The following is a 21791-nucleotide window of genomic DNA, read 5'->3' as shown; positions in this document are numbered from 1 at the left end:
TAAGCTAATTAATGAAAGAAATTCATGCTAACGTGTATTTTAAAGAACAGAAGAAAGGAAACCAGGTGCACAGAAAACAGGAGGTGGGTGCTTAAGGGAAAAGACAGTTTTAATAAATGTAGGTCAACCTTGGGTCTAGGAAGACGTAAACAGGATGCATCACGGCTCCTTTAAAAGAATGAAAGAAAGGGTAGAAAATGTTAAAAGAAGACAGCCAGAGAAAACACGGTGGAGAACACCTTATGTTCCATAAATCACAGATAAAAACTAGCAGTGAAAAGCAACAGCAGCCCTGGCTGGTGTAGCTCAGTGGACTGAGCACGGGCTGCAAACCAAAGGGCCACCAGTTCAATTCCTAGTCAGGACACATGCCTGGGTTGTAGGCCAGGTCCCCAGTAGGGGGCACGCAAGAGGTGACCACACATTGATGTTTCTCTCCCTCTTTTTCTCCTCTTCCCCTCTCTCTAAAAATGAATAAGTAAATCTTTTTTTTAAAAAAAGCAACAGCAAATGACAGGGGGTTCTGAAAATGTACTGCATATTTTCAGAAAAGAAATAACAATGCTGAATACAAAGGATAAAAACCTGGGAAGGGATGGGAAAGAAATGAATAGAAAACTAGGCTGGGGCAGCTGGTATCTAACCATTTCAACTTTTTGAAGGAACCAATCAGGAGAGATGGACTGGTAACAGACATTCTCTCCTTGCTGGCAGAAGTCACAGTAATATTGACTTGGGTTTCCCATTTAAGCTTTATTTTAATATGGAAAGAAGGGAGGGCTTGTGGTCCATTTTGTACAAGAAGAATTATGAGCTTCTTACCTGTAACATCTTCCTTTTTTCCTAGAAGCCAAAATTCATCCACCACTGCCAGCACCTCAATAATGTCTCCCACAAAGAGTGGCAGTTCCTCTGATACACTAGGGCAGAAGTCAAAGATGGCTCGAACCACTGAGCCGGCCTCCATGGCTTACACCTGGAGAGAAAGGTCAAAAGAAATGGAAAGTATAAGACACTGTAATATAGATCTATATTCTGAAAATTACAAAGCTTAAGATGTAAAGATACGTATAACAAAGTCAAAGCTAGCAAATAAAAACTTTATGCTTAAAAATATCAAAGTAGGCCCTTGCTGGTGTGGCTTAGTGGGTTGGAGCGTCGTCCCATAAACCAAAAGGTTGCTGATTCGATCCCTGGTCAGGGCACACACCCAGGTTGCGAGTTGGATCCCCAGCTGGGGAGTATACAAGAGGCAGCCAATCAATGTTTCTCTCATACATTGATGTTCTTCTCTCGCTCCGTTCCTCTCTCTCTAAAAGCAATGAAAAACAAGGTCCTCAGGTGAGGACAAAAAATATCCAAGTAGTCTCATTTACTTTTTTTTTAAAAGATTTTATTTATTTTTTAGAGAGAGGAGAAGGGAGGGAGAAAGAGAGGGAGAGAAACATCAATGTGTGGTTGCCTCTCGTTCACCTCCTACTGGGGACCTGGCCTGCAGCCCAGGTTATGTGCCCTGACTGGGAATGGAACCAGCAACCCTTTGGTTTGCAGGCCAGCATTCAATCCACTGAGCCACATCAGCCAGGGCTCATTTAATTCTTTTAAAATAATTTCAGTGTGGCTGGAGCCAAGGGAAGGGGAGAGTGGGAGGAGGGGAAGGCAGGGAGGTGGCAGGGGCTTGATCAGAAAATAATAATAATAATAATAATGATAATAATAATAATTTCCTCATACATTTTTCATTTGATTCTCAAAGTCATTCTGGAACTGAAAAAGAAAAGTGATATACCTGTGAGTAATAGAAAAGATATAAGTTGGGAAACACTGACTTTTCAATATGCCCAAAGTGGGCAAGAATGAAATTAACATTTTTCAAGTACCAGACAACAGGGTATTTTAAAAATACAGTATGTGAAAAGTAGGGATTTTAAATATGGCACTTCATTTATTCCCCATAACCATCTTAAAAATTAGCATATGGAGGCTCAGTAAGGTAGAAAACTTAATTTGTCCAAGCTCACAGAGTTAGTTCATAGCATAGGGCCAAGATTCAGACTGAGGGCATTCTGGCTCCTCCCCACTGAGATTGTGTCTGCAAGAAAAGTTTAACGAGACGTACAGAACAGCAGCAGGACCACATCCCAATGGCTGAGATTTCAAATATACTGAAAAAGTAAAAATTCACAAAAAGAACAAAAATGGGGTATGTAGATGGTGCCTCCAAGCAAGATTTTGTACACTATGCCAGCTTAAGAATGTATTTTCTTTAAAGATTTTATTTATTTATTTTCAGGGGAAGGGAGGGAGAAAGAGAAGGAGAGAAACATCAGTGTGTCTCTTGCATGCCCCCAACTGGGGACCTGGCCTGCAACCCAGATATGTGCCCTAGACTGGGTATTGAACAGGTGACCCTTTGGTTTGCAGGCCAGGACTCAATCCACTGAGCCACACCAGCCAGGGCCCTTGAGTACATGTTTAAGCAATAGAAATGGCAGAAATAAACAGCGGGCATATGCCCACCTGTAAACAATCAGCCATGATCAGCTACATTTCTCCCTAATAAAGACTCCCTAGGTCTTTTATAAGGAGTAGCCAAGGGTCCAGGACCCAAGTATATTTTTCTTTACTTATTTTCTTTATTTATCAAGTATTTATTTGGTTTTGGTAGAGACGAGGACTCTAACTTGCATCTCATATATAACTATAATTACATTAAAAAGCAGTAAGTGTCTAATTACAAAAAAAATCAGAGATGGTCATAGCTCTATTAAGTTTACAATCGAAAACAACAATGATATGGACGAACAAGTCAGGCATATGATAAATAGTCCAGTATACTAATGCAGAGTACCAGTAAGATTTTAATGAATCTTGCATAATATATATTTTGCAAACAATTAAACATTACATATTTAATATGCACTGCTGAGTAAAAACTTAACATCTTTGTGTTCCTAAAACGTTTTTCTGTAACGAGATGACCTGAGTCTACAGTGGAAAAGAGAAGTGGGTAGTAACATCTCCCACATCCTCTGCCCTCCCCTACCACACGTTTTCTCTAAATATTAAACAAAATCTAACTACAACCATACACTGAGGAGGCAGCATAATGTGAATGCAAAGTATGAGGCTTCTGGAGTCAGAGCGACCAACGTTCAAATCCCAGCCCCACAGCTAATTAGCTATTTGGACATATTCCTTAAATAAACCCTCTGGGCTTTAGTTTCCCTGTTCAGAAAAACAGAGGTAATCATACTGTCGTAACAATCATTAAGAGGATGATGATAATGTAAAATAGTTATAATCGTGCCTAATATTTAATGAGCACTTACTACATGCCAGGCATTGTACTATGTACTTCCTTCACTGAGTCTTCACAACAACCCTATCATATATTATTGGTTCCCATTTTACACGTGAGGACGCAGGTTCAAAGAAGTGATGTAATCTGTCCAAGGTCACATGGTAAGTCCAAGATGAAACTGGGAACCCAGATCTGTCTGTCTCCAAAGCCTAGGGCAGGGCTGGTACAGCAGGTGCTCCATAAACGATAGCAATTGTTACTAAGCGTCATTTCTGTGTTCAGCTACAAGCTCAGATTTGTGTCACTGATACGGCATCACTAAAGAATGTGCTATTTCAAGTGTAAACACAACAGAATTTACCATTTCAACATATCAAAACTTGGTTAACTTTGGGCCATGTTTAAAAATAGACACACTATGTATTTCTCTCCCTTCTTCAAAAGAAGACACCCCTCATGACCTATTCTTTGGCTGATGGATGCAAGTTCATTATGAAAACCACACATTACTGCGCTGTGTTGTAACATATAATATCAGAGCTGTTTAGCGTCTAAGTCTTTCTCTTTTGATGTCAGTCAGCCTTCCCTCTGCTATGGGTTTATCTCCTCCGTCAACTTTTCCAACCTCTTCCTTGATTGTTGTTTATAATCTACTAGGGGCGGGGGGACCACACAGACACTGCCAAAATTATTCAACATTCCCAGATAATTAAAAAGGAAACGAGCTCCAAGCGAGAGGTTAACAAACTCTTCTGGGGTGGAAAAACACATGTGTTAGTGCTAGAGTTTGTCAACAGTTATTTTTTATGTGCTCGGAGGCCCTGGTCTTAGTTTCTGGCCGTCTTCCAAAGATCTGAAGTTGCCAGATGTCAGATTTCCACATAAGGGTGGTGTCATAAATATTTTTTTTCTAAAACAAACATGGTATTTTGCAAACCTCTTAGCCATCTATACGTTATTAAAACAACTCCTCAAGATTGGGACAAGGTGGGTATTATTTTCCTTCTACTACATTTTCTCAAATTCCATCTCACTATCCAACTAAATATAGACCTCATTATCTAAAATATTCAATACCAAGTGAAGAATTAGGATAAGCCCTTTAGGATGACTTAGAGAGCTACCTATCACACTGAGGAGTAACCTCTGCGTCTGAAAGAGTTAAGGCTTCTCCCTGAGATCTTCTTTGCTCTACCAGAAAATGACTCAGAGCAGAGGAGGGTCTGGCTCCACAAATTCGTTTACTGACTGACCTCCTACCCTATTGGAATGAGTGCGTAATTGCCGACACATACACACCCTGGAAGGGCGCTGAAGTCAGAGCCTGGCTCAGTTACAGGGTTCAGGCGTCCGACCAGGGAGGAGATCTTAACGTCCTCTGTTTCATGTGAAATGTCAGGGATTTCATCTCAGTCTTCTCTATACATAAAATACACGATGAAAAGCAACTATAACTGTTCCTATCTGGCCCATTTTAGAAGCCTGAACATATAATTTGAAACAACCAGAAATAGCTTATATAAGCTATTCCACCAACTCCAGATGGAGGTCAGAGGAACTGCAGAGGAAATCAGAACACAGATGTGCTTGAGAGACAGCAGAGGAAATAACCGCTCGCATGGCATGGGTCAGGGACATCAGAAGCCTGCCGTGAAAACACCCCCTTCTCGTGCTGGTGGATGCCTGCATGTCCACGTTTGCAGAGTCACTCTGCCTTGGAGACATAAACATCCTTAATTCTCCAAGCCCTTGTCGAATGTAAAACTCTAACGGGAAAGAGACTGTTGTCTGTTTTGTTCACTGGTCTGAGGCAGTGCTTGGCACATACAACACTCAAATATGTGGTGAGCCAATGATTTATTCAACTTTAGGAAAACACATGAAACCGTTCATATCAAAATCTTGACTTCCACTTATCTAAAACTAAACCATCTCTTCTCCACAAATGGTTTTACCTTTCCACTTGCAGAGCAGTATCATATAAATCTTCTAGATCAGCCACTAAAATCTGAGACTTCTTCACTTCCTCCTCTGCAACCCACAGGCGGTACACTAACGGCAACTGCTACCATATGAGAACCTATCGGGTTCCGACACTGAGCTGGGTGCTTGTATCATCACGGCACTGCAAGGGAGGGAGGGGCAGGGCAGTAGGGCCAGGGTGCAAGGGCTCCAATCCTAGGGCCACCACTGAGCAATGCACTGCACTCTAGCTAAGCCAGAACCAGAGCTCTGGTCTGTTCGACTCCAATGCCCATGTTCTTTTTACTGTAAACATTGCTTCCCTTAAATCTCACTGATTCCTCCTTCAAAAGCTTCTCAACTTTCATTTTCCTCTCTTTGGTTCTCCAACATTTTATTATGAAAAGTTTCAGTGACACTAAAATAATGTTACACCCACCTCCTGGACTCTACCATTAATATCTTACTGCAGTCACTTTACCACGTATCATCTCTTCATCCATTTATCAATCTGTGTTACTTCTGATGCATTGCAAACATTTTTAATTTTATTTTTGATGCAATGAAAAGTAAACCACAGACATTTCCATATTTATCTTAACTAGAGTTTATTATTTGTTTATAGGGGTGGTTTTTTTTTTTTTTGAAGTACCATTTTCCCTTCTTCTTGGCCAAAGATATAATTCTTTTCTCCCCACTCATCTGTCAGTGAACCTGGTTAATCTTTTAATCTGCCGATTTTTACTCAGTTGCTTAAGAATTTACAAGGTCTTCCTGTTTTCACATATTCAACAAACATTCATCAAGCCAAATGGAGTCAAACTCCCCTGCAGGCTAAAAATTTGGCTCTACTGAGTAGGCTAATCATCTGATGATCATTTAACTCAGTGTTCTTTAAATATTTATTCTCTAATCCTGTTGGTGGCTGAGGAGAGCATTTAGACTCTCCCCTCTATTGTCCTAAGCAACTGGACTCCTATCCCAAAGTATCGTATCTATTCCGCATAGGAAAAAACCCTGCAGACAACCTGACCACTGACCACTGATCTTAGAAGGAGACTCTTAGGCTTACCTTAAAGAGGGAGACTGCCTTGAGGAAGGCTGTAAACCATATTGTCTTGGAGGGGCACAAAATATACTAGTATATCAAAGACTGAGACAATCTAGCCCATAACCCTTTTTAATACAATGTGTCTAAACTTGTCCGGCACAGTACGCTTTTTTTTAGGCCAAATTCAACTTGTTTTAACTGTATCCCACCCCATTTATCCATAAATAGTCCTTAGTGCAGTCCTACCAGAAAAAAGACAAATACTGTATAATATCACTGACAGGAGGTATCAAGGGTGGCTGCGGGGCGGGGCCGGAGGGGGAAATGGGTACAGTTTCAGTTTGAGAAGATAAAGCAAGTTCTGAAGGTGGATGGTGGCAATGGCTGCACAACACTGTGAGTGTCCTTAACGCCACAGAAATGTAGCCTTAAAGTGGTAAATTCTATGTTATGGACGAGTACGTATGTACCACAGTAAAAAGATTTTTTAAAAATGTATGTCATAAAAGGTGTGAGAGTACGAAAGAAGGCCTGGGAAACCAGGAATTTTTAATAAACAGCATATCTACAAGTCTGGACAGACTTTACCCATGAAAACCCTCCTGAAATCACAAACTATAAACGTTTACCCTAATAGATACTGACATCAAACACCATGATAAGTACCTTCCAATGCAGCCTTTTGAGAAAAGATGTGAACCTGGCACAGACGGAGGACACTAAACGATGAGGATGTGCTGTGTCTTCCACTTCTCTTCCGGGGTCTGTCCTCCACCTTCCACACTGCCTGCTCTGCGCTCCCTGGGGCTGACCCTACGAACTGCATCCAGGGGCTCCCTTGCCTCTGGCTTCCAGTTGGGTTCAACCAGAGGGTAACATCAGCAGGAGATCTAAAGGTAGAAGGTGGTGTGATTGGGGGTATTTAGTCCCCCGGCTCCCTCCCTGTTGGGCTGCGAATTGGCAACATTCACGGAGGCCCCCACAAAATAGCTCCTCCTCTTGAGTCAGGTACTGTCCCGTGCCCCTCGTGCCTGCGGTGGCTCTCCTGCTAGCCAGTGCAATTCTTCGTTATTTTCCCTAAACCTGCCCAATCCATGTTAAGTAGGACCACCTCAAATTAACCAATTTTGGTATACCTTCTACATTCTGCTGGGTCCAAAAGGATTCTTAGGATTTATGAGAACTATACATTTAAAAAATGAGGAGAATATAGGGAACTAAAGAATTAGTTTCCTAAATCTACCAATCTAAATCCAGGTGAGGGATAAGAGCTACAGATGTAAATTGTAAAGGCTTTAAAAAATATGTAGAGTCCTGGCTGGTGTGGCTCAGTGGATTGAGTGCTAGCCTGCGAACCAAAGGGTCGCTGGCTTGATTCCCAGTCGGAGCACATGCCTGGGTTGCCAGCCAGATCCCCATTGAGGGGCGCATGAGAGGCAACCACATACTGATGCTTCTCTCCCTCTATTACCCTCTGTATAAAAATAAACAAATAAAATCTTTCAAAAAAATAAAATAAGTAAAAAGTATGTAAAAAGATATTGAAGCCTGGGTTTCCCCCACCCCCACCCCAACCCCCAAAAAGTTAGCCCCACTTTTGATGAATTTGGTGCATAGGACCCAGACTCTAAATTCTTATTTTGAAATGCTGAGCAATCCATTTTACTACTAGGAAAGTAGGACACAATGTGCGAGAGTTCTGCAAATTTACTACACTCTTTCAAAAAGCAGTAACACCACCTTCTGCATTCTTCCTAATGTCACCCAGTTGGTAGCACAAGTGTAAATTCTGGACTCCCAGAGGAACACACCCGAAGGGGCTTCCTTAACTGGAAGACGACAGACTGCGGCCTCTCCTTTCTCCTTTGCTCCTGCAGAACAGGTGCGGGAGCGCACAGAACATCTCTGCGTACCAGAGGAGAGCAGGGGAGGAGGGTGCTCTTTGTGGGGACTCCGCAGTATAGGTTCCTTCAGAGGACTGTGCTTTCTGGAGCATCTGGAAATTTACGTGTCTTGAAACTGGAATCTCCAGAAAATATTATCTTTTGGGGGATGGGAATCCATTTTTAAAATGTCAAGGCCTAGCAATGAGTATACTTAACCTCGAAAGCAACAGCATAGTTTTCTTATTCTTGACAATATAGGACTAAAAAGAACAGTCTCTTTCCTTTGTGTGAAAGGATAAGAGGTGTCAAAAAACGATACCTAAATCTGTTTCAGGAAGGAAATGAGAAAAGCTAGGAAAATAGCATTCCCTCCTCTGGTTTATGTCACTGGAACTCATTTTGGACAGAAGGTCAGCAGTCTCTAGCAACGGGGAAGGAGAAGTAGAACCCATCTTGGCCATGCCCCCCACCCACCCCGGAGGCTGAGGGGCGTGGCCTGGGCCCAGCGGTCCTCAGGCTGTGTCTTCTGCCCACTCATGCTCTCCTGATGCCAGCAGCACTGACTCACACACACACTTAGGTGACAGGCTATGGAATGTAGGACTGTCCGAAAAAATGAAAAGCCTGTTCTGACTTAGGTGGGGATCAGAGAATCGAGGGAAGAAGAGGAAAGAATCTGCTGTCATAAACGGTGTTAGAACTGACATTAGATGTTGCTTCTTCCAAACACCCCAGGTTGGAGGGCAGTAACTTCAGCAGAGGGAACAAGATATACATCAGCGCTTCTGCCACTCGTGGAAAGGCCCTTCAGTCCTTTTCAGGATTTAATCTAAACAACTCTTATCTAAAGCATTCAGATATATATGTATTGAAATGAAGGAAGTTTCAGGACAGGCTTTTATTGTATAGTTGTTTTAACCTACCTAAGGATTCCACCCTCGCCTCCCATCCCCACATTGAGCTGATGTTTTTAAGCTACTTTTTGTTTATAAATCTCTACATCACTTTTGACTTTTTTTGACAAAACTGCACGTTGGAGGAAAGTCCCAAGACTAAGTTCCCAAGACCTGCCAAATTTAAAGAAACTTATATTAAGAAACATTTGCAAATAGGTCAGCCTAACAGTTCCTTAACCCCCCTCTCAGAGTCACATTTCTTGTGCACGAATCTCAATTATGAGAGGAAATTTAAGAATCTCTGACTCATAAGTAAATATACTGGACGTGTCTAAGCTAAGTAGCTTAGTGACACATTAAAATTAACAGCTCCCCTACGCTGTGCATGTAACAAGTGCCCAGATGATACACACAATAGCAGTTGCAGAAGTGCAGATTCAGGTGAAACTCTAAAACGCAACATTAGGGTGAGGCCGCATACAGCAAGAAGCACAACGAACATGTGAAAACAGGCAGCGTTTAGGACAGTTTCCAGGAAAGGCCAAGGACATTCATTAACCCAGTGTCCCAAGCTATGAAGATAAATGTCACAGAAAGCAGGGAGATAGACATCTTGTTTCTTTTCCTTATCTCTTTGAAGTACAACCTAGTCTTTCTGCTAAAGAAGGTTTTAAAGGACAGGAGGAGTTTCTCTACCCTTTGGCCTGTCTTACTGTGTTAAAGTAGTCTTGGTATTTTAGAAGGATCAGGAAAGGAATTCAGAAAACTAAAGATTTGGAGGAAGAAAAACAGGGAGGAGGAAAGAAAAAACTGCAACTGGAGTTTAACATAACCTCATCCTCAGGGTGGCTGATTTAGATCATTTTAAGGGGGACCCACATCCAAGTGCCATGGAACACAGGGACCGCGGCTTATACAAACAACGGACAGAAACCGAAACTTGCCATGTGTAGAAACTAGCAAAGAACTCGGAAAGAAAATGTACATGCAGAACCTTCCAGTTTCCATTCAAATGAACCAGAGAGCTCTGCTAAGACACAGCAAGCCCAATGAACTGCGGATTCCTTAGAGAGTGACATGAGAAGGATTTAATGTCCTGAATCAGGATGTTCACCCCTAACATGCAACAATAGAAAGGTTCGCCCGATATAAAAGATATCTCTGACAGAAGAGGAGGGCTGACAGTGTGATGTAAAGAAAACAATCTATCTAGGTGGATGTCAGACAGAGGCCATTCAAATTTTCCATTTCTTCTCGTCTTAGTTTCTATAAGTTGTATTTTTTTTCCAAGAAATGTGTGCATTCAATCCAAGCTTAAATTTGCTGGCATAACATCATTCACAATAATCCTTTATTAACCCTTGCAAATCTGTATAACCTATAATAGTATCAGAAATGTGTGTTTTCTCTTCTGTTGTCTTAGTCTTGCTAGGGGGTTACACTTTTGTTAATCTTTTCTAAGAACCACCTTGCAGCTTCCTGAAATGTCTATTGTCTGTTTTCTATTTCACTTTCTTCTTCTATTTTTTTTTTTGTTATTTCTTCTTTCAACATTAGGTTTGATTTGTTTTTCTTTTTCTCATTCCTGTAAATATTTATGTAACAGATTTTTAAACCCGTCTTCTTTTCTGGTAGAAGTATCTGAACTTATTAATCTCCTTCCAAACACTGCTTTAACTGTATCCCGCAGATTTCAATGTAGCACCTTCTATCTCATTCAGCTAAAAATATTTTCTAATTTCTCACATGATTTCTTCTTTTTAATTCTGGGTTTTTTAGAAATGTATTATTTACGCTCCAAATATTCCAAGTATCCAGAGCTCTTTCTGTCATTAATTTCATTTAATTCTGCTGTGGTCAGAAAACATACCTAGCATTACTTTAATTTTGTACTGCACTGTTTGTGCCCGTAGTGAGTGCTTTGTGTGCATTTGAAAAGAATGTATATTGCGCAGTTGTTGAGAATAGTCTTTTATAATTACCAGATTAAGGTGATTGATGGTATTATTCGGGTTATATATATCCTTGCTGATTTTTAAATCTATGTAAGTACTAAGAAAGGGGTGTTGAGCCCTGGTTGGTGTGGCTCAGTGGATTGAGCACCAGCCTGCAAACTGCAAGGTCACGGTTTCAATTCACAGCCAAGGCACATGCCTGGTTGCAGGCCAGGTCCCCAGTTGGGGGTGTGCAATAGGCAACCAATCTATGTTTCTCTCACACATCAACTTTTCTCCGTCTTTCTCCCTTCCTTCTCCTCGTTCCAAAAATAAATACATAGCCTTGGCTGGTGTGGCCCCGTGGATTGAGCACAGGCCTGTGAACCAGAGAGTCTCAGGTTCAATTCCCAGCTCAGGGCACGTGCCTGGGATGCAGGCTGCAAGAGAGGCAACCACACACTGATATCTCCCTCTCTTTCTTCCTCCCCTCCCCTCTGTCTAAAAACAAATAAAATCTTTAAAAAAAAAATAAATAAATAAAATCTTTAAAAAAAATGAAAATGGTATTGAATCTCTAACTTGTATTGGGATTTGTGTGTTTCTGTCTTTAATTCTGTCAGTTTTTGCTTCATGTATTTTGAAGTTGTGTTATTAGGTTAAATGCACATTTAGAATTTTTAAAAATTAGATAATTTTTAAATTTACTTTTTAGAGAGAGGGGGAGAAAGGGAGAAAAACATCCACATGCAAAAGAAACATCATCGACTGCCCCTTGCACGCACCCAGCAGGGGGCTGGCCTGCAACCCAGCACGTGTGTGACCAGGAATCAAACCAGCGACCTTCCGGTACGCAGGGTGGCACTCAACCCACCGAGCCACACCAGCCAGGGCCAGAATTTTTATATAATTCCTGATGAATTAACCCTCTTGTCATAAGAAAATGTTCCTCTTCATTTCTGCTCATGCTCCTTACCGTGAAGTCTACTTTTTCTGGCCTACCAGCTTTTTTGCTTACTGTTTACATGGTATATCTTTTTCTATTTTTTTGATTTTCAACATATCTATGCCTTTAAAGTTGCATCTCTTTTTTTCCCTATATTGGGCATACGGCACTGTGCAGTTCAAGGTGTACAAGGTGAGGGCTCACTACACTTCTGTACTGTGAAATGATGACCACAGTAAGGTTAGTTACCATGTCCATGACCTCACATAATTACAATTTTTTGGGTGGCAAGAACATTTAAGATCTATTCTCTATTTTCTTAGCTAAGAGAACTGTTATCATATGTTAAGTATAGTCACCATGCCGTACGCCAGAACCCCAGAACTTACTCATCCTATAACTGAAAGTTTGTACCCTTTGACCGACGTCTCCCCACTTCTCTTTGGCTTCCAGCAGGTGTCTACAAGGTGCTCTGGTGCAGTTTTCTTCATATTTCTAGCCTGTTGGAGGCTCACTAACTTTTTGGGATCTGTGGGCTGACGTTTTTCATCACATTTGGGGACATTTTGGTCATTATTTCTTTCAACGCTCTTTCTTCCTCTCTCCATACTACTCCAATGAGACGTGGGCTACACTACTGGATACTGTCTCCCAGTCACTACAGGGTGTTGGCCCTCAATCTATTTTCTCTCTGCTTGTCAGTTGGCACACATACGTGCTAACTCCATCCTTTTTTAAAGTTAAGTGATTTGAGGCAACTTACTTATCTTATCGGTGCCATAATTTCCTCATCTGTAAAAAAGGCTTCATAACAGAACCTGCCTCATAGGGTCACAGTGAAATTTAAATGAGTCAATATGAGTGAAGTACTTTGACCAGTACCTTGCACACAGTAAACTATATACACAAATTCTGTTATTGTTATTCCCCGAACTAAAGAGAGGGGGACTGTGGATGTTCTCAAAATGTTTTTCATAGCTTTGGGTTGCGTCTTGGCACACAAGAGGTTTGAAAGTGAGTGTCTCAGCAGGGAGAAATGGGGAATGACTGTTAATGAGTATGGGTTTCCTTTGAGGGTGATGCGAAGGTTCTAGATTCAACTAGAAGCGGTAATGGTTGCACAAGTTTGTGAGTAAACTAAGAAAAAAAAGCCTCACTCAATCATACTCTTTCAAAGGGTGAATTTTATGCTATGTGAATTGTAGCAATTTGAAAAAATGAGTTTCCCTATTTCAGACATTGCTATACTCCAAGCAACACAGTAAAGGCAGACATGAATATTCTGCCTTGAAAAAAAGCCAGAAATCTAAACAGCTCTCCTGTTCTACCCTTCCCCATGTGAAGTTTTCCTGCACTTCATGTTTTAAAAATGTTCCACACTTGTGTTTCATACTGCTTTGAGCTGGGAGTGGGGGTAGGTCATACAGTGTGGGATTGCATGGGCTTTCACCGGGCAGGGCTATGTAAAAGGGCAAATTTAGAAAAGAGAAATCATATTTGCTATTAAAATGTACTAAGTAATAACTATGTAACAGTTAAGAGCTCAGACTCTAAAGTTGCTGGCTCTGCCTTTTCTCAAGCTATGTGGCCTTGGGCAGGTTACTTAAACCCTTCTGAACCTTAGTTTCCTCATCTGTAAACTGAAGAAGACAACAGTAATTTACTTCATAGACAGTTATGAGGATTCAATTTGATAATGTCAGTGAAGCATTTAATACAGTTCCTGGCAAACAGTAAGCGCTCAGTAAATGTTGGTTAGGAGAAAGGTCTGATAATGGAGGGTGGGGGGGGACTGTCTTCGTCACCCAGACTGACTGTAACACAAATGCAGATGAGGCAGCAACCTCTGGGTCCCGGCTTACTGTTCAAAACTGCTATTGTCTTCTTGAGAGGAAGGGGGAGGAATGATTCTGTGGTTACTGGACACAAGGACAAAGCAATTGACATCCCCCTCAGCTCTCAGCTCTAAATGAGCTGTGTATTCACAACAGACTCACAGGGACTTGGCAGCAGTTTGCAAATGAGATCCCTGCACATGGGTCCAAGGAAACCTTTGCCAAGTGCCTCCCAGGGATGGAAGAGGGATATGAAATTAATTGATTTGCTCTTCTTAAAAAATTATCCTGTATTTCTAGGAAAACCATCGGCACTACTGTTAAATCCTTCAAATGCACTGACTTTTTAAAAATTGTTTTGGGGGGGCTTGAAATGTACAAATTTGAGGCTGCCGGTGTTCTACCAGGAATTCCCGCTATCTTTTCTTCAGGACAACTGTGATAACTTCCTCAGTGGCTACCTACCAGTCTCATCTCCTTCTGTTCCAACAGCAAATGTTCCAACCATTTAAATAAGAAGCTCATAGCTCTCTACTGCTTGAAGTTCCACGGGGCTTCCCATCCATTACTTGTAGGAAAGTACAACTAAAACTCCTTCGCAGATCATACAAAGCTCATCATGACCTGGCCCCTACCTCATCCCTGAACACCCTCCACCTACCATCTGCCCTAAGCTGTAGCCTCACCAAAAATACTGGCAGTGCTCCGCAAGGCACAGCTTACAGCACAGCCGGACCGCACCTACAGCCTGCTCTTCACACACTTCTCTAGAGCGCCTGTCGCTGCTACATGGGATTGGGTGTGAATATGAAGTGCCTATTTTTATTGTTAACCGATCACTGCCAAGAATAATAATCGATAAGCCAGCAAATCACCTCTGGTTAATACTTTTGTTGTGAACAATAATTATATTTTAACTTGTAAGCATTTGGAGTCACCAGAAGAGAAGATTGACCAATCCTGACTCCCACCGACAGAATACAAGAATGGACATACTGTACAATTTAACACTATTTCCATCAATTTACTGTTATCAGTGTCTTTAATTAAAGCAAATGTTTTACTGAAAATAACCAATTAGCCTCATAATAAAAGTAGAAGGAGGGTCGTAATAAGGTTACTAAAAGTCTTCCTCATTGTGCATTAGATTTCTAGCCTTGGCTTACTGACCATCCGGCTTTAGAACTGGATGAAAATACTGACACTGAAATGCTTTATTCTTACAACCCTCATGTAAGCAAATGCAAACACGGGTTCACACCTCAACAATTTTTATTCTTTTCACCTTAATACTGACTCACTACCCTGCAGAACTATCACAGTTGACTAGCAGGAGACGGCAGCAAGAGTAAAAAAGAAAAAAGAAAAAAAAATTGCTTTTTTGCAAGACTAAAAAATAGATAAAAATTTGGTTTTTTCCGCATGTCTACAGTGGTCCAGATATTACGATGACTGAACAACATCTAGATAGTGGCAGCAAAAAGAACAGGTAATCAAAACTATGAGTCTGAAAAATATATGTATTAGTATTACGCTCCACAGTCTGCTAGCTGCTCAAGAACACAGGACCCCACCAGCCACTAAAAAAAGTCTAGTTTTAATGTAAACTCATTCTCCACTTACCTGACCCTCCAGGGATTCTGTTTCCTGATAAGCAGATCTGAACTGTAAGACAATAATATCCCAAGGAGGTTCTGGCACTGAGCCCAGCAATCCTTAAAGCAACAAACGCAACAAGCGCTGTCTAAAGGAAGAAAGCCAGACGACTCACTGACTTCTCAACTCTTCCCCCTAACGCAAGGGAACATGAAAATGCCTTGCCAAATAGAAGTTATAAAATTCCTTCGGAGGCAAACTGTTTTGAAACGGAGATGGTCTGCTGTTGATAATGTCATTCCCTGACACCTGGAACATTTTGGAAAACTCCTCAGCAAAGACCTCTGAGCCAGGCCAAGCTCTGCAGGGTCAGTCCATCCTTTCTATTTATAGCAGCGGAACGACTTGGAACCTCCCGTAGTGACCAACAGATGTACGGGTGAGTTAACTCACCAAAGGTCAATAAAGTTGTGTCCAAAGCCATTTAAGAAATTCCAGAATGTGGGAAACAAAAGGCCAGTTTCTTCGACAAGTAAACCGTAATCAAAATATTCAAATTAAAAAGGAAGAAAAGGGAACTTATCAATTAAAAGCTGCTTAAGAAACAAACACTTTAGCTAAATGCAATGTGTGTCTGTTTCTTGGATCCCAATTCAAACAAATTGCTTTTAAAAACTGCAACAAATAGGAAAATTTTGAACATCAACTACATTCTGACTATATTAAGGAATTACTGCTCCTTTTTTTAGGTGACAATCACAGTATTGTTGTCATATGTAAATAACAGGGAATCTTTTTTTTTTAAGTCATTAGAACCAGAGGGTCTACAAAAGGACAAAGAGGGGTGGAATACAAAAACCAACTCAGCTTTACAGATCTTAAATTCTGTGTCAGTTACATGGATATTTATATTATTCTTTATTCATTATTTAATGAAACCCAGTAAAATGGAAAGAAATACTCATAATTTTAATTCATAAATACTTATTGCTATCCTTATTGTTGTAGGAAACAAAAAGAGATCCGTTTGATTAGAGTAAAAAGTGGGGGCAGGGAAGGAAATTAGTACATATGGTAGATCAGGCTCAGACTTGAGGCCCAGGCAACAGAGTTTAAGATTTGCCGGGGGAAGTGGAAGGTGAGTAACAAGTGTCCAGCCATAGAGTAGGAAATGAAAGTAGTCCGGCAATGGTCTAAACCGGATAGCATTATGGTGTATCTGTGGCAACCGTATTTTTTAGCACCTTAAACAGTACTATTAATATGATCTGAGGCCTTGCTTTCTAATGCAGTGACTGCGTACACACAGCGTAACTGTTCATCATGAAATCCTGAACCAGATCCAGAAATGACAGAAAAGCCAAAATGTTTCTGCATTGCTGGGACTGGGGGGAAAGAATAAACTAGAAAGGGGGAGGACATGGGGCCTGAGGCTGGGGAGTTCAGCACAACTCGGCACATCCATTGCAACTTTTTCTGCTGATGGGGCACATCGTTTATCCCAAGAGAATCACCTCATAAAAACAATGCCGTGTGTGCTGGGCCCAGAACCCACGGCTAGAATGTCAGCACTGATTATTACCCGGCCCTGCTCCCATCATGTGCTTGTCAGCAACAGAGGCTCGCTGCACACCACTTTCAGAAACCATGACTCCACAGGAGCGGCTGAAACAGATGGAGAGAAATGAGCCCTGTGGCTGGGCTGACAGTCACACTTACAATGTCAATGTGGAAATGAGGCTTCTATTAGCTTCTTGAACCCAGGTATTTCAAGGAGGCTAGGAGAACTCTTTCCTCGCCCCTCCCTTCAGAGCTCCCTTCTCTGTATCATAGTGCTGCCTCTTTAAGGATTGATTTGTTTGATGGATCCATTTGTTGAGGGCACACTATGTGCCACGCACAGCTCATGATGCTTAGGGTCTATTGGGGAACAAAACAAAGATTCCTGCCCTGGAAGAACTTCCTCCTTGAGGGAAGGGTAAGGCAGGCAACTGCGTTTTAGAAAGTGACAGGTGTTCCTGCAAAATGAACAAAACAGAACACGGTGAAGGGGTGGGGAGTGAGGAGGGGAGGGCAATTGGATACTGAATCTACCAACTGATGGAAATGTTAACTTCTGCATTCCACTGCTGTCTATCACTACTCTCCCTCACCACTCACCACACTAGCAAAAGGTGATCAGGCAAACAAGACAACTGTGTTGGGTTTAGTTCGGAGTCAAAAAGAAAATACATTAACTATTTTTTCCATATTCTTTATTTTCTGAAAGATGAAAGCAAATGTGGTCTAAAAAGGAAGGTAGTAACCAAACTGAAGCAAAGTAACAGCAAATGGATCTCCCCTCCCCTTCTCCTCCCTTAAGCCAGCTCGTGGTTTGTTGGCATTTGTGCTATGACTGCTCCATATTGCGACAATGAGGCCAGGCTGTCGTGCACAGTGGCTCCCTCAGGCATAGCCTGTTGGGAACTGCCAAGTAATTAGCAAGCTATTACCCAACTTCTATAAATTAATCGTATCTTTCTTATTGCTTTCTTTTCCCAGAGGATCACTCAGAGCAAGACAAATAAGAGTTGATGGCTCAGCCCTGAAAAAGGAGGGGTGATACAAATTATGCAGCTCAATTTTAAGTACATTCTCCTCCTCCACAAACATGCCCCCCCCCATAAAAAAAGATGAGGGGGCCGGGGGGGGGGGGAAGGGAGAGTGAGGGAGGGGGGAAAAACAGCATTTTAACAGGGGTTGGTGCTAAAAGGCAAGATGAAAGATTTGCTTCTCCATATTTTGCCAATTTTCTACAATGAAAAAGGTATAATTTTTACAATTAGGAAAAAGCAACCCAACCACATAGAGATGCTTGAGAGACGGTCAAAAGAAACGGCCATGAGAATCAACTGCCCGGCACCCTAACGGTTATGACTGATGAAGAACTACCTGCTGAACTAGTCAGTATTTTGCGAGATACACTTAGGTTAGATTCATTCCCAGATTAGAGGCTGATCCACAGAGTAAGAAAACTATAATCCTGCATATCTTATATTTATAATCATGCCAACAATATACAGTTATGATGCTGCATATGGGCCTCTCTCATTCTTCAGACCAGCTATTTAAAGTCTGGCTCTTAACAGCGGGAGGAAAAAGTTAATCTAATGGTAAAATAAACTTATATTGGAATCATGAGATGTTTACCATAAATTTATATATGTAGGGTTCAGAAATACTGGAGACTTATTAATCTTCTTTTGCTTGAAACTTAACCTTGGCATAGGCTTAGGATCTTGGCATGCAGCCTTTGAGACATGATTCAAAACAGCAACAAAACTATGAAGCATTTAGAAATTAATTTAACCAAGAATACCCTCCTAAACCTTTATGGAGAAATTTTTAAAGTTCTAATAAAAAAACTTTAAAATGAGCTGATGAAATATTTAGGGATAAAGGAGCATAATGTCTACAATTAACTCAAAAGGGTCAAGAAAAAAACGTGTAGAAACAGAGAGGGAGTAATAAAGCAAATATGGCAAAATGCTAACATTGGTGAAACTAAGTGAGGAATATACAGAAGCTCTTTGTACTAATCTTAGAACTCTTCTGTTAGTTTTACATCTTTTCCAAATAAAAGTTGTTTTAAAAATTTGAACTGAAATAAATGAAGAGACACATTACATGCTTTTGGAGGAAATGAGTTAATACCAAAAAGATGTCAAGCCTCTCCCAGATTATTTATAAATTCAATATAATCTCAATAAAAATTCTTCCAAAATGTAATTTTAGAGGAACTTGATAGACTTATTCCAAATTTTAAATGGAAAAATCATCATATAAAAAAAATCATGTATTCCAGGAGAGCTAAGTGAACTTCAAAATGAAAGCCAGAGATAGGGCACCTGCTGTGCTCCTCATGAGGACATATTACAAAATCACTGTAATAAACAGAGCAATTGAAAAAAGCAAGAACTGAAAGATCAGTGAAACAGAACAGAGCCCTAGAGACAGACCAGTGTACACATGGAAACCATGTCTGAGAAAGAGGGTACCACAGTTCATTGGAGGAAAACATGGGTATCTTTGGAGATGTCACTGGAAAAAAATGGCTCATTAAATGAAGAATAATAGGGCTGCACCACTACCTAACACCGCATGCAACGTGGGCTCGAGACGGATTAAAGATGTAGCTGTAACCTAGGGGTTGGGAGGGACTCTCAAACAAAGGTCAACAAGCATAAAATAGTCAAAGAATTTACCTATTTGATTACATTAAAATTAAGGATTTTTCTGGATCGAAAGACAACAAAAACAAAATTAATAGGTGCTCAATGAGAAGACAGCTGCAAAGTCCAAATGTGACAAGGAGTGATTTTGTAATATAGTTACAAAATTACTTCCACAAGTCAACGGCAACAACGCAGACAGCAAATCCAATAGAAAATGGGCAAAGATACAAATCAGAAGCTATATGTATAAGAGATGTTGAAAATCGTTAGTCATCAAAGAAATACAAACTAGAAGAACAAGATATCACCCTGCATCTATGAAATTAGAAAAGGTGAAGAACTGGATAAAGCTGAGCGGTGGTGAGACAGAAGGAGGGACAAGGAACCTTGAGCACTTTTGGCAGGAGAGAGACTGGTGCAACCGTTGTGGAGAGGAATCTGGCACGATTTACTCAAATTCTGTATATGCGAGCCTATAACCCAGCAAGTCCCTTCTACGTATATATCCCACAGATAGAGTGTACAGCTTTATAAGGATGCTCGTTGCAGCACATTTACAGTGTTAGGGAGGAGGGACAACCTGAGTGTCTATCACAAGGAGAGCATATAAGAAATCACTGTGTACACACAGCATGGAGTATAATGCAGCATTCAGAAACAATGAATTAGATGTACATGTAGAAACAGGGACGGATCTTAAAAACAGTACCTAGGAAAAAAAGCAAAATGAAATAAAACATTATAAAGTAAAATAAGTACACACATAGAAAACAAACATCCCCACTTTGTAAGATCCTATAGACAGAGAAATACAGTAAATGCATTAGAAGGAGTACCTATGAGGCATAAAGTGAGCAGAAAGGGGATAAGGGAATTAAAACAAAAGAAATCTCTTGGACTCCCTGCATGTTAAGAAAGGATAATTCAAATGACCTATGATAAATACAAAATTAGGTTTCCGTCCCCAAAGTTTCCAACTGTCCTAACAACAAAACTACTTTGGTTGCCAGCTCAGTTGATGAGTAACAGCTTTTCATCCTTTTTCAGGCAGGAAGGGAAAATTCAGGGATAAGCAGAGTACTGAAGGGATCAGCAGAGAATATTCCAGAAACAGTGTTTTCGTTCTCTTGACCTGACAAACTGACTGAAAAGGCCTGGTTACCTCTCCGTTTGGAGTGACTCAGCTAGAGGCATGCCAGCGACACATTTTCAGGCCACCTGAAGCTCTTTGCCTGTAGAACTCTTCACATGCAATCCTCAGCCTCCCCATGGAAATATTCCAGACTACTTAGAGTCATAAAATTCTGGACTATGGGTTAGGGTCACACAGCTAATATAAAAGGGAAGTCCCTTGACCTGCTTCTGTCTATTCTTGCCCAGCAGCTGCAGCGATCCCGTTCAAACCTAAGTCATCATGAGCTGCTCTGTTCAAAACCCTGGAATGGCTTGCTTCCCCCTCACTCAGCGTAAAGGCCAGAGTCCTCACAATGGCCTACAATGATGTGCCCCTTCCCACTCCCTCGCCTCCCATCTGCTGTCACTTACCCCTTGCCCACATTGGCACTGCCTGGCCACCACTATCTCACCATCCCTCACACATGCCAAACATGCCCCTACAGCCAGGCCTGGAACTTGTTCATCCTTCTGCCCCCTGCTTGCTCCCTTGTTACCTTCATGTTGTAGGTCAAGCGTGATCTTAGTACAGGTCTTCTCTGGCCTCTTTGTATAAAAAGTATCCCTGCTCCATACATACATCCACACCCACACCCACATACGCGCCCCTTCCCACTTACAACTCCTCAAAGTTCTCCACAGCACTTAGCATTATATGACTGTGCATCTGCTCACAGAGTTATTGACAGTCTGCCTCCACTCCACCGAATGTCTATTACAGGAGGGCAGGGCTTTGTCTGTTTCATTCACAGCCCTATCCACAGACTAGTGCTCAGTGAATGTTTGGTGAATGAATGAACAAGTCAGGAGCAAAACCCAAGCCTTCAAACTTCGGACTCCTAGCACAATGCCCTGTTTGCTCCACTGCGCTGCCTTGGTTCTTGGTGGTCACATCCTTCATGTTAGAGAACCCTACACACCTAAACATGAAATAACACACTTCCACTGGTCTAGGTCTATTTTACCTCCTATGGCTGAGCTGCACCGTCGAGGA

The 21791-nt window shown here is 41.3% G+C and overlaps 1 protein-coding gene across 4 annotated transcripts in view; it reads right to left on the bottom strand.

Annotated features, from left to right (window-relative positions):
• Positions 1-21791, bottom strand: part of DNMBP (dynamin binding protein) — a 95901-nt gene that overhangs the window by 71343 nt on the left and 2767 nt on the right. The window contains exons 2-3 of one of the 4 annotated variants that reach the window (XM_053922351.1): positions 6984-7207; positions 823-976 (exon numbers count right to left, since the gene is read on the bottom strand). In XM_053922351.1, coding sequence (XP_053778326.1) covers positions 823-967 — 145 coding nt within the window. In that variant the 5' untranslated portion in view covers positions 968-976; positions 6984-7207. Of the gene's footprint in view, positions 1-822; positions 977-5259; positions 5418-6983; positions 7208-15437; positions 15556-21791 lie in introns of those variants that run through there. The other 3 variants (XM_053922353.2, XM_045191440.2, XM_053922352.1) reach the window with 3 other exon arrangements.

The sequence above is a fragment of the Desmodus rotundus genome, chromosome 4, assembly GCF_022682495.2.
Source record: "Desmodus rotundus isolate HL8 chromosome 4, HLdesRot8A.1, whole genome shotgun sequence".
In the NCBI taxonomy this organism is placed as follows: domain Eukaryota; kingdom Metazoa; phylum Chordata; class Mammalia; order Chiroptera; family Phyllostomidae; genus Desmodus; species Desmodus rotundus.
The sequence above is the reverse complement of the archived record's forward strand: the minus strand, read 5'-3'. Positions and strand labels throughout refer to the sequence as shown.